The following is a 13,607-nucleotide window of genomic DNA, read 5'->3' on the forward strand; positions in this document are numbered from 1 at the left end:
GAGGATTCTCAAAATCTGGGGACCCCTCTCACGGTCCTTATGTCCTTTTAGGATTGACCAGTGGAAAGGTAAATGGGAAAAGCATATAACTACATTTTTTTAAAATCATCACCTTTGATTTTTTTAGGTGGATGGTAACTTTAAACAAGCTGCTCACATAAGGAATACAACATGCTATATTTTTAGAGATCTTTGGCCTCATTCAAATCTCTGCTAGGACTTAGTCTTACTTTTATAGGGTAGCCAAGAAACCCTATTAAATACACTAAACCCAAATGTAGCCCCTCTTCTTTTTTGTGATTTTAGTGTTTAGGCTTCTTGGCTCCTATCCAATTGGAGACTTGGTTGTTTTTAGCTAGTCTCTAGGCTGCCTCTCTAGAAGAATGTTGTCTTAAGGTCTTAAAAGGTTTACAACTCTTGGACAAAGGGGAGCTTGTGAAAAACCCTTTTACCATGAGTTTTGGATATAGAAAAATTTTCTTCAACCACTGGGATTTATGACAGAACCAAAGAGGCTATGTTTTTCTCTAAAACCATGGCTACATACTATTGGTTGGAATGTCTATGGGCCATAGATCACTCATGCATGTAAATTCCTAGACAATAGGGCCCTATCATGTGGTTTGATTGGGCCAATTGGTATGCTCTCAACCATCTGGAACCCATCTTCCCTAACAAACCTACATAATACAATCTCTCCTTATTTGACTCTTAGTTGGGTGGCTAGGGTCGGCAATTGATACTTGCTCAAATAGCATTTATGCAATTTAGAAACATGATGCTCCAGATACTCAAGGAAATAAAAATTGATGGATATGGTACTTTCTTAGCATCTCCTAATAGTTTTGTTGGTTTTTTTAAGGTTATTCAAAGTATAATAAATTCTTGTTTGGAGGAGGAGACTATCCCATCTTTGAAGAGACCTAACTCTCTTATTTACCCTAAAGGGTCTTACCCTTCCTTAATAATGGTAACTCCAATTTTGAAAAGGGGAAAGCAAGGAGATTTACTAGAGGAGGGGGAGAAGTCTTCTCGTTAGGAATTTTTTAGAGTTTTGATCTCTTATAGATTATAGGTCTTGGTCAATGCTCTAGAAGAAGAACTTTTGACCATATTTCATATCCTAGTAACCTACTCTTTGTCCATTGTCTTTTTGTCAACAAATTTTTTGATGTATACCCACCTAAGATTATTTTTGATGTATACCCACCTAAGATTATTTTTGTAGAACCCTTCAATGTTTTTGGAAATCATCACCTTTTAGAAAATGTAATGTTTAAATGGAGGTATCTAGAATCGATTAGAAGTTTTTTTTGTCAAACAATATTTTTGAAAAGTGACTATTCTCCTCTCCTTGTCTTTGAACTTTAGTAGGTTAAATGTAAAGATTTTGGTAGCAATGGATTGCATTTATGTACCATGGATCTTAATTTCATTGACGATGGTTTCATAAGGTCCTTGATTTCTCAAGGACTTAACCATATCCCTCCAAAGCCCCTTAACCCTAATTTAGCACTTATTGCATTACTCACCTATTTTGCAAAATTAGCAAAACTACTCCAACTCGAGAACAATTATCAAACTTGACATAACTCAAATTATCTATGACAGTTTTGCTCACAAGGTCATAAAAGATACCACATGTTTTTTACCAAGGAAGTGGCTAGGGGCAACACCAGATTCCATGCTTAGGATACAAGATTGGACTAGGAAATATTACATTTTTGGCATAGATAAAGCTCCAAATAATGCTTTCTTTTAATGTGTGAAATTAGTTTGGCTCTTTGCCAAAAAAACACCCAATGGCTTTGCCTTTCATTTTATGATTGAAAAGGGATATACAAAAATCTCCCTAATTTGTGAACCTACATGGAGAAGACTTAAAAAATAATGCACCTCTTTCACCTAAATCAATCTGACTTATGTAAAAGTATTGCTTGGTTGCTTGATCGTAGTTTTGTATAGTCAAAAATTTGTGTGTATAAAAAATTCATGGGAATCCCCATGGGATTTTCTTGTTCACCTATCATGTGTATTTTATACCTTGCCTAATTTAAATATAGGTGGTACCAGAATCATCTCACTTCTCTTTAGATGACCAAGAAATTAGTGCCTTTCAACCATATGGATGATCTTTTAAGTATTAGCAAACCATTGTTTAAGATGGAACTAAATCAGATTTATCTTAACTATCTCAAGATTGAGCCGTCTTTCACAACATAGTTTAAAGTCATCAACCACCCCTTTGCGACCAAGTTCCTTTACATTAACTTATAAATTTTTTGACAACCCCTTTGACAAGAGATTATGCTATAAAGTTTTGATGGAAAAGAGACAAGCACTTACTAGCACATGATGGTGTGAAATTAGGATAGATGTCAACACTTTCATCTATAGTAGGTCCCTACTCTAGGAGCTTACTACCTCAAGAGTGTTTGGTGCTTGGGACAAGGCACGCACGCGCACGCGCACACACACATTACTAGGGATGGTGTGTTAATAACCTTGTGGGATTTTCGACCGGGGGACTAGGGATCCTTGGGTTATTAACTGAAGTACATTCAGTAGGTGATAAGTTGATAGGTGCCTTAAACAAAAACCTAATTATTAGTTGCTAACTAAAGAGCTATGGGCGGCTACGTTCTGTCATTTTTTTGCCTTCTTCTATCATTAAACCTCAATGACCACTGCATCTGCGACACTGTACATTCTATTGCCATCTTCTTCCCCTTCTTTCTAGCCTCCCTCTTTATCTCTCTATCTCCCCTCCCCCGTTCTCTGTGAGAGATAAGGACGCTGCAAAATTGGGTCTGCCTCACTACTAAGAAGGAATGTGGGGTGCTGATGTGTCATCATCTTCGTCTTGACGATGGCCTGCCACACTGCTGGAAAGGGGAAGGGGCCTCTGACTCCCAACACTATAAAGGTGAGCGGTTTTGCTCACTTAGCATTGGTACTTTGTGAGCATGTGAGTACTTATGTTCTTTGAGATTGTGAGGGTTTATACCCGCAAGGGTGTAAGGTTTAGTAATCAACTATATGGCTAAAGGCAAGGATAAGCATGCTAGAGTTGGCCGCTCCGACTACATCTAAGGTAAGCTATGGACTACGATCCGAATGGTGTGGTGTGATAAACTTGATGTGTTGGTACTATTCTCATTTTTGTACTGTAATGTGACTAAGCCCTTTTGGCTATGGGTGGTTGGTTTAGTTGCCTTTAGGAAATGCTTTCCTTTTATTGATAAATCAAAAGGAGGGCAACAGTATGTATCTGCAGCCTTGGTTGTGAATGCCTTTCAAAATGTTGGTGTTTTTTGTTGATGCATAAAAACGGTCCTGTCTTTAACTCGGGTTGTTCTAACATGGAAGGAGAGTAGCCTCCTACAATACATGAGGTATGGAGCTTAAAAAGCTTAAAGGTTGTCTTTTAACTTGGTGAAGGTCCGTAATGGTAAAGCTGACCTACCTGCTGGGTATAAAACAAAGGGCCTGGCTTTGGTATAAATTGGTCATAGGGTATATTTTTAATCAAAAAATCATTGTATAAAGGGATACTCTTGCAATACTGGTTGATTGTTACCTTTGTTTAGGTTAAATTATGTTGATTGATATCCTTTTAAATACTTGATGAAAGAACCGATATGATATAGTTAACCTACTGATGGATAAAAACCGAGACCTGATAAATTTGTTTGAATTACCGCAAAAGGTATTCTTCTTTTGGGTAATTCTGGGTTGGATACAATGCTTCTAGTGCTCAATTCAAGTCTATATCATCTGAGTATTTTGTTTCCTTGGAAAATTGTTCTCACTTGGCTGTACAGAATGTATATGGGACCGGTGCTAGGGCTTCTAGTCTTTCTCAATCAACGACTTGGCTGGATGAATATTGGGAGTTATTGAAACTCTATGCTACTTTATCGTACATAGCTTGGGCTTCTTGATTGGTACTGAGCTTACTATTATTGCTCAGGTAAGTTCGGAGCCAACTTAGGTTTGTGATCCTTACTCAATGTGGATGTACATGGTTAGAATATTTGGTTGAGGGATAGGGTTATAGTGATTCTGACCGAATTTGGTTGAGAGTATTGATGAATAATGTTGTTGACATTGGTAGATAGGAAGATGCCAATACATCATAGGTAGTCAAAACCTTCTCTCAAAATTGATTGTTCCAAGCACATTTTGTAGACTCTCTCTTCTTTTGAACTTGCAAACAAGATTGTGATTTTCCTCATTTGGGACTGGCTCATACTTCTTGGAATATTATGAAAAGACACCCCATGTTGGGGATCTGCATGTACGTAGTGTTTTTTTATACCCATTGGATTTTGATTATCCCTATTTAAGGGCATGTCTATGTGGTTGATCTTAAGCATTTTTTGATGTTTTTTCTCATACTAGAGGTTGGTGGCCTACCCTTGTTAGGTGGCATATTCCATGCAGCGATTGCTTTTTTCTACAATAGTTTAAAAGCACCATATGTGGGTGACTGTATGAAGTTGTTTATGGGGTTTTGTTCCGTTATAAAGAACAAACCAGTGGCTGCTTTGGTATTAACATGCATAATATATGATTCAACTACCAATTTTCCAGTTGTGGATAATATATGTAGCCTTTCGTACCAACCGCATGTACAAAAGGCTACATACATATTGTAATGTATGTGGAACCTTTTGTGTTTGAAAATTGGCTACATGGTTTTCTTTGCTTGGAATAAAGAGAAAAATGACTAACAAGTATTTTCCTCTTTAGGGAAGGCCATAGAAAATTGGCTACATGGTCTTCTTTGTGTGGAATAAAGAGCAAGTGACCAAGGTATTTTCCCGTTTAGGTAGGGAAAGCCATAGAAGGCACAACTTGAGCTTTTGAAAACATACCTTTATTGATGTATAGTATGATCCAAAGGTTGATTGGCTTCACCTTTATTTTTCACGGAAAGATGGTGTTTCACCTATTTGGTAATAGGATGCTCATACTTTAGCTTGATCTTGCTAGCTTGTGTCAACAAATAAAGTTGGTGTTTGGGACCCTGCACGGTTGGCTTTGGGATAGATGGTGGTGTTTAGCTAAAGGTTTTTCTAAAGTGAGGGCTTGATTTATTGTGAAAAAGAGGTAAAGGCTATACATACCATAATGATAAATATGCCCAATATGGTTGTGGTGAGTAAGGTCTAGGCTGATTTAACGAGATGTAAAGTTAGGGTTTCTTGCTGACGAAGTCTCCTGCAATGCTCCTATAGGAGTATATGCCAGACAAGGGTAGTATTCCGAGGAAGCTCCAAATTGTTTGTGTTGGATGCAATAGGAGGGCACCTCCCCAACAACAATCACTTGCCCTTACAAAAGTACAAAAATTTCTCACTGCAATTCTATCCGCAATGGTGTCTCTTGGACTACGTTCATTGCAAGATATGCCAAAATGGCTATGGCGGGATTCGAAGTTTGTTATCTTGTGTTCAAATACCATTTTATGTAGTGGGAAATGGACTATGAGACAACTTACAAGGCATGGCTTCCATTTCATTTAGATTTTGGAGCGTGTAACAATTGAAGCCTATTTATTTATTCATGGGTAAAGTGTCATAAAGCGTTTTATGAAGTTTAGACTTTTGTGCCTTCAACAAGGCCGACCAACCAGGCGCATTGGGAAAAAGCTCCGCGTTAGCTTTTACGTACAATTGTACCCTAATTTAACAAGTGAAAGGACACGATGGCTTTCTAAAACAAATGGCTTATATATTCTGAAAGGGCCCCAATAATAAGGTAAATGGTGCACATTGCACATTAGTATTTTGAAACAAAATAAAACAAAAAGGAAGTAAAATAAAAAGACACATTAAAAATCAAAACAAAAGAATATTTTAATGCTTTTCAATAAACATAGAAAATAATTAAACAATTTAGTGAAGTTTTTTTTTAAAAATCCTCAACTGAGAGAATCGTTTATCAATACTTCAGTGTTTGAAAGAGATGTATCTGAGCTTAGGCTTAAGCCGATTGAAAATTGAAATTAGCCGATTGCAAAGGAAAGCAAAGTAAAAAAACCCGATAGAATATACTAAAAAATAGTTCGAATATTTTGTAAATTTAAAAATTTTTATTAATATTTTTATTTTGTATTTTTATAAGAAAGAAAGTTGCCCCTTAAACAAAAAAGGACTTTTTAGAAGTCTCCATCATAAGATCAAACTCCTATGAATATTTTGTTTAATGTTTTAATCTTTAAAGTATTTTCGAGCATGCATAGAAAGTAAATGCTGCCTAGCATTCTAGAGCAATAGAATGCAAAGAAAAGTAAAGAAAGGATGTGAAACGAAAGGTAAGTCTTTATCATGCTATGAAAACTATATGAAGCCCCCCAACCCGAAAACTATATGAAGCCCCCCAACCCCGCCCAAAACCTTGGCTTTCTTTTAGAAAGCCAGAAAGCAGACGTACGTTCGACCTAAATAACAGCTAGATGGCGATGGCTGCCGTTCCTGAGGTCGAGGAGATGACAGGCGGAGAAGGCAGGGCGTCTGCTGGGGTGCTCCGGCTGAGCGATGGTGGTGCTGCTGCTTGTGCCGAGAGGCCAGCAGTGATGCAGCAGGCGTATGCGGCTGCCAGCCACTACGGCGCGCGCCCCTACTTGGAAGACTTCTACACGGCAGGCGTGATCCTCAACAAGATGGCGCTTTTTGGAGTTTTCGATGGGCATGGTGGCACAGGGGTGGCCGAGTTCTGTGCCCGCAACCTCCTTTCAGAGACCCAAGCCCAGGTACTGGAAGCTGCTGGAGATCTGCACAAAGGCCTCCATGCCTCTTTCTTGCAGATGGACGACTGCCTTCGGCCTCAGTATGAGCCAGCAGCAGGACTTATATCTCGGGTCCAACTGGGCGAGGGTGAGGACGAGGACGAGGAATGGCCACCTTGCCCTGGGAGCACAGCCGTCGTGGCTGTGGTGGACTATGACAACCAGAGGCTGGTGGTTGCAAATGTTGGCGATTCTCGTGCCATCTTGTCCAGGAATGGAATAGCTATCGATCTTTCACTGCCTCAGGAGCCGGAGGATGCTGGCGAGAGGGCCAGGATTGAAGCTGCGGGGGCCAAGATCTTGCCCAACGGCTACATCTCCACCCCTGATGAAGCATCCACATTGGGCATGTCGAGATCCATAGGAGACTTTGAGTTCAAGATGGACTCGACCGGCAGTCCAGAGAAGCAGGCGGTCATTGCAGTCCCGGAGATCAAGGAGGAGAAGCTGACAGGGCAGGAGGAGTTTCTACTGCTCGCATCGGACGGCATTTGGATGCCCAGCCAGGAAATTGTGGACTTTGTGGTGAGGCAGTGGAGGCAGGGTCTTTCTTTGCCTCTGATGTGCGACCAGCTGATGGATCGAGCTGATGCCAATGACAACATGACTGTCCTTATTGTGCCCCTGTGGCAGTGATGCTATGCCAAACCTGGAAAGTGTAGTTATCAAGTTGCAACTTGGACATGATACAGCCTCAACGAGCCTCTCCCCACTCACGAGGGGAATTACAGCATGAAATAACAATTGCTAGACACACAGTCTCCCCACTCACGAGGAGAATATGGGTAAAGAATATAAGTCGGCACAGCTCAATTTTTACAAGCATGGTTGCTGAATTTTTGGCATTTACCCAATGACATGTTACAAGGAATAATTTTACAGTTCAAGCTACTCGCTTGCGGGATTGAAAAGACCCTCTCTCTCTTCCAGAGACCGACCTTTTGTTTCAATGATGAAGGCATTGCTGAAGGCCACTGAAAGTAATGAAACAACACCAAAGCTTGCATATACAGTTGAAAGCCCAAAGCGCTCCACAAATTCTAGGAAGAAGAGATCAATCACAAATTGCAGACCTGTATATGGATTTATGTAAGTAGCAAAAAAATCCTAGTCAATCACACAAGTTACGTCATGAAGCACATAGGACTGTAGCGAAGAGTTAATTACCCAATGCACGCAGAGGCTAACAGCCATCGACTTGGCACGTGCTTGAGTGCTGGTAAGCTCCGGAATTATCAAAGCTGTGACTGGGCATGTACACATACCTGCACAGTATATAGTTGATTATCATTTCAATGTATGGATATAAAGGTTCTATGAAAAAATTCAATGAAAATGTTACCACATGCTGACAAAATCCAATGCTACTGCAGCAAAAAGAGTGAAAAGTTAAATGCGCATCCATAGTAGCACGGATAATCTATGTTGGTAGCTTAACAGAAAGTCTCATGGTAAAATCGTGGCAGGTACTTAAACTGAACACTTTGTTGCCACAAACCAGTTATCCATGTGGTAACTTTTCTGACACCTCTAGCTTCAGATTGATGTTTCCAAGCCGGTTCCCTTTGATGTGGTTTTGAACACTTGGCTGCCACAAACCAGTTACTTTTCTGACACCTCTATCTTCAAATTGATTTTTCCAAGCCGGTTCCCTTTGCTGTGGTTTCGCTAGATAGTAGATAGGGACAGTGGGAAGTGTCACAAAAGATGAAGCATGCTGGACTAACTCTGGCAAGATAATTTCATTTTTCGTCCAATAGCACACCAAATGCAGACTCTTCTCTTTTCCTTATGAGAAGCAGCCATTGTTAGCTAGCACGCTCTCTTCCTTATGATTGACAGCCATCATTAGTTCACTGTCTCTAGGGCAACAGGTTTTTGTACCGGCTCCTCCTGGGCTTCTCATAGTGCTTTTACAACTCTATCTGGTAGTTGGATTTATGGCATAATTGGCTTGTGTGCAACGGGTTTACCAAATTCAAAACATATGCATGTATGAAAGTCCGAACCCGGCAGTACTCGAATAGGCTGCCAGTGAGCATGAGACGCTCATCAAGCGGTACCACACCTTGAAAGGATAGCCATAGATGATATCCATGATCCCCCCCCCCCCTCCCCCTCCCTCTCCCCCTCCCCCGGCTCTCTCTCTCTCTCTCTCTCTCTCCCCTCTAAAATGTCATCGGCGTTTATTGTGCACAAAGATCCTCGAGATGCTAAGTGAAGCCTGTCTCATGGGGTGTACGAAACTGTATACATGGGTGTAGAACATCCTCTAGAGAAAGTGAAAAACATAGCTGATTTGCACCAACGTCTAAGAATTGCATTTCTCCACTCCCCAGCTGTTCTAGTGGGACCAACTGGCATTGAGAACCTCCTGCAAAGCTGCTGTGCTACACTGAGAATGTGAAGGTAATTAGTCTTCCAAACGTTTGATAATATGATACTGGCTATCGTCGAAAATATCTTATCTCTGGACTATAGATCACCCTGTCTGCCTATCTCGAGGGTCAAGCTTAAAGTGCCTCTGTGGTATCCATCTGCTGTCAGCAGGAACACTGGTTGCCGGATATCTTTGGAACCCTCATAAAATAGATGCGCTTCTGAAACGTGCGTGAACCCAAAGCCAAACTCAGACCCACTCAAAAGGACGGTCGCTCTCCAAATAACATGTGAGGCAAGGCACCTTAAGGCACCTTAAGCAGTGACTTTGGGAGTTGACAACTGAAGTATACATCTGATGGATGTGGTACCATGTCCCATGGAAAGAGCCCATCCCTATTGATAATCCACATGAGCAAACAGCCTGTCCCTCAGATATGTTGTGAGAGACCCGCATGTAACCATATCCTCATCCGAGTAGGCTTCTCTCTCGGCTGTATGACTAGAGCTATGTGTCCAATTCTAAGTGCCCAATGCAACAAGGACTAAGTGAGCACCAAAGTGGGTTTACCTCTCTTCCCCTTTATATAGATGGCAGGGGTGCCCCAAGAGTGCAGGGGCACTCTTTCATCTTCTTTCATGGAGATGTCCCAAGAGTGCAGGGGATCCGTCATCATCTTCTTTCATGGAGTGCAGGGGTGGCTCCAACTCATTTACACACACATACAAAAAACGCACCCTCACCCAACACAACACCAAGGCTATAGACAATCTCTCTGTGATATGCAGAGGTAACTCTGGCAATAAGCCTAGAAATCTCATTGAAGGCCTGAAACAAACATTGACGACGGGCCAGATCCCCAAACCATAGCCGGAAAATGGAACCAAGTGACCCCGCACGTGTCCTTGATCCTTCATAGCTGACGGTGATGACGTCATTAGTGTGCCACAAGAACCGTTCCTAATTTGTCTTCCATGTAGAATCATATATAGCTAAGAGAAGGTAGAGCACATCCTTACCGGCTGACAAGCTGCCTTCGCAGCTTACACAGCCCTGATAAATGGTGTGCTGAAGAAGAAACGACAGCGGTCAACAACCCTTTAGAGGTGCAATAGCATTTGCGCAGCATACCTAGAGGTTACTTTGGGGGGCACGGATAGAAGCGCGAACAGAGGCGGAGGCGTAAGTGGAGGCGGGGGTGCTCTGTGGGTATGCGAACAGCAAGGCGGCACAGTAGCACTGAGCTCGCGGGGAAGAATTGTCGCAAGAGTTGGAACGCACGGAGGAGTAGGGATGGTGGGCGAGCGGCGAGAGCGCGCTCTCTCTCTCTCTCTCTCTCTCACACGGGTAAAGGGGGCAAAAAAAAACCACCCTCCAAAGAAAGGACAATGAGAGGGCTCTCCCATAGACCCTCTAAAGATGCTATTATGGGACCCTTGAAAAAACTCATCTGTGCTTCATAGGCTTCCACAAAACTGCAGGGCCCTTCATCTAAAATGTCTCACTGAAAATGTAAGGGGTCCTTCAACCACCCCCTACACTGGAGAAACCCTTTTATAACTTGGTACAGGAGGTCAACAAATCAAAAAGAGAAAGAGTACTCCCAATTCTTTGGTGCAAACTGCTGGAAACTTGTTGTTGAAGGGTTTATGGGCACACAAAGAGATTTTTATAGGGCCCTTTATATTTAAAAGGGCCCTTTTCTTAAATTTTGATTTAGAGGGTTTATGAGGGAGCACACCCCCAATAATAAAGCAAAGCTTAACCAACTTTGTGCAATTCAAAAGAATGCCCAACCTTCATTTTATTTGAAATGCAACCTTTTCATTGGGCAATGGATGACTTTAAACCTTGTTGGCACCCATGTCTTTCTTTTGGGGTTGGTGTGTCTTCTTTTTCACACCCATTTTTGTTACAGAGGAATGCATAAATGGATTTATAACTTTCAACTCCGATCATCAAAAAAGTTGAGATCAATTTTTTCGTAAAGCTCTCGACGAAGCGAATCAAATGAGCTACTGGCTGGTTATAATTGAGCTCAGAGATCGGAGATCTAGGCTCCCTCTCTTAGGTGGCCTTAAGTTGGGGGTTTTACCCTAACAAGGTCGTCTACGGTAGATGAGGGCACTCCCTTAAAGTAAAAGTTAAAATTGCTCGTTCAAAGTGTTATTAAATTATGCTTGACGATTCATAGTAGTAAATGATATAAATTGTGATCTCGGTTATGGAAGATATGTGGTTTGCAGTAGTAACTTAGGCTGGGTTCAGACAAGCCCGATGGAAGAGGAAGCTAAAAATTAGCCTTCCGGGTGGAAGCTCTATCTTCTGCCGCATGAGGGTTCACAAAACAGAGGCGGTAGAAGGAGGGGGAAAAGATGCAGTTGTCCAGTGTGGCAGTTTTCCATTGGTAGGAGAGAACCTGGCAGGGGCGGAAGCTCTCTTGGGCGAAGAAGGGGGGGGGGGGAGGGGTCGGAAGAGTTGAGGGGGGGGGACGGTGGAAGAGAAAGCTCGTATCTGTTCCATGACGTGGCATGCGGGCTGGGTTCTTCCACCGCGCCTTGTGAACGCACCAGTCCAGCCGTCTCTTTGTGATTCGTTGCAAGGAAGAATTTGCCCCTTTCCACCACCTCTTGTGAATAGAGCCTTACTGAAAAGTGTGATGCAGGAGAGGAAGTATTCAAAGATCTGAACCAATATGACCCACTCCCTAGGTGTTGTATGTTACTCTTGCTGAGAGAATTTCTTGAGAACAGCGTTGCAAAATGACTATTTATTGCATTGTGTCCTAACATTTGCAACCTTCCCAGCAAGAAGAAAAATACACATTACGAGGGTTACAGTCGGAAACATTTTCCTATCATTTTACGTGTTCACTAAGGTCACCATTGCGTTGGTTATTGTATCTCAAGCATGATTTGACCTATGAGCAGAAATTCGCATTGTCACACTGAGTTAACCTTCCTCGAGTAGTTTAAGGCAAGTCCCGTAAGGCGGGAGGTATTGACCTCTTTGAGAGGGCGCTGTGTGTAATGGTCTCACACTTTGACATGTTGAGCTAAAGTATAGAATGTTCCCTAACCTCGAGCTAGATTTTTTGGGCGAAAAAATTAGGGTTGCAGAGAAACACACACAGCTTGGAGAAGACGAAGGAAGCTCAAAGCACACAATAGAGAGTGTGTTACTTAGTGTACAATGGAAAGATAGATAGCCCTAGAGTGATGGGCGTATATACAATGCACTGGGGAAAAAACCTCCTAAAGAGGAAAAAAATGCCCCGGCGGTCCTAGTGTGTTCACACACATCACTACCACATGTATATGGTAACAAATCCCCCCTGGAGTGATGCGGTGAACGAGAGCTGGCACATGAGTAAAGGGAAGTGCCATGTCCTAAGGACATGATCAGTCCACAAAGGGGAGTAAGTCCAAAGCTTTGTGGAAAGCTTCAAGCTTCTCACGAGACAATGCCTTTGTGAAAAGATCTGCAAGGTTGTCCTGTGTTGGCACATAAGCCAAGCTGATCTCTCCTGCTGAGAGCCTCTCCCTGACATAGTGGTAATGCACCTCAATGTGCTTTGTGCGAGCAGGAAAAACTGGGTTCCTTGCAACTGCCAATGCGCTTTGACTGTCAGTGTAGATAGTGTTGGTAGTGCTCTGTCGAACACCCAAATCAGCCATAAGGTGTCTGAGCCATACACACTCAACCGTAGCTGTGAAGATTGCCCTGTACTCAGCCTCACAACTCGAAGTGGCCACAGTAGGTTGCTTCTTGCTCAACCATGATATACATGAACTGCCAAGCATGAAACAAAAACCACTTATGGACACTCTCGTGTCAAAACAACCAGCCCAATCTGAGTCCGAAAAAGCATGTAAGTCTGGCGGCAATGATCCCCACTTGGGATAAAACAAGCCAAGATGTAAAGTGCCACTAAGGTAGCGGAAAATCCTCTTGACAGCTTGCCAATGCTTAGACCCTGGGCTATGCATAAATCTGCTGACCTGTGAGACCGCAAACTGAATATCTTGCCTCGTGTTGCATACATAAATGAGGCAGCCAACAACAGTTTGGTAAAGAGTGACATCAGCAAGATCGCCAGCATCATGTAGACTCAACTTCAAACCCGTTTCCATGGGAGTGGCAATAGGTTTGCAATCCTCAAGTCCAAACTTACATAGCAATGTCTCTATGTAACTTTTTTGACACAAGGCAATACCACCATCACACTACTTAAACTCTATTCCCAAATAATGATGCAACAGCCCCAAATCTTTCATCTTGAAAGTAGCATTCAAATCAGCCTTAAATTCAACAATATGTCTCTCATTGGTCCAGTGATAAGCAAATCATCAACATAAAGAACCACAATGAGAAGTACATCACCCTCACGCTTTACATACAATGTGCTTTCTGTTGGACTGTTACGAAAGC

General features: G+C 42.1%; 2 protein-coding genes across 2 annotated transcripts; one reads left to right on the top strand and one right to left on the bottom strand.

The window, feature by feature from the left end:
- Positions 1–6,455: 6,455 nt before the first annotated feature.
- LOC147465390 (putative protein phosphatase 2C 58) lies at positions 6,456–7,475 on the top strand. The gene has a single exon (XM_086511617.1). It carries the CDS (start codon positions 6,464–6,466, stop codon positions 7,430–7,432), a length of 969 nt encoding a protein of 322 aa, XP_086367743.1. The 5' UTR covers positions 6,456–6,463; the 3' UTR covers positions 7,433–7,475.
- A 149-nt stretch (positions 7,476–7,624) lies between these two features.
- On the bottom strand, positions 7,625–11,968 carry LOC147465391 (uncharacterized). The gene is made up of 4 exons (XM_086511619.1): positions 11,747–11,968; positions 10,196–10,244; positions 7,964–8,061; positions 7,625–7,869 (listed from the first exon to the last, which is right to left on the bottom strand). Exons 1-4 carry the CDS (start codon positions 11,966–11,968, stop codon positions 7,855–7,857), a joined length of 384 nt encoding a protein of 127 aa, XP_086367745.1. The 3' UTR covers positions 7,625–7,854.
- Positions 11,969–13,607: the final 1,639 nt, after the last annotated feature.

Source organism: Adiantum capillus-veneris, chromosome 1, assembly GCF_014529385.1.
Source record: "Adiantum capillus-veneris isolate H3 chromosome 1, ASM1452938v2, whole genome shotgun sequence".
In the NCBI taxonomy this organism is placed as follows: Eukaryota; Viridiplantae; Streptophyta; class Polypodiopsida; order Polypodiales; family Pteridaceae; genus Adiantum; species Adiantum capillus-veneris.

Coding starts and splice junctions, on each gene's coding strand:
- LOC147465390 (XM_086511617.1), top strand. CDS start 6,464: ATGGCGATGGCTGCCGTTCCTGAGGTCGAGGAGATGACAGGCGGAGAA.
- LOC147465391 (XM_086511619.1), bottom strand. CDS start 11,968: ATGTTAGGACACAATGCAATAAATAGTCATTTTGCAACGCTGTTCTCA. Junction 10,245..11,746: donor ACAAAGAGACGGCTGGACTG/GTGCGTTCACAA, acceptor TTTCTTCTTCAG/CACACCATTTATCAGGGCTG. Junction 8,062..10,195: donor CGAAGGCAGCTTGTCAGCCG/GTAAGGATGTGC, acceptor TATACTGTGCAG/GTATGTGTACATGCCCAGTC.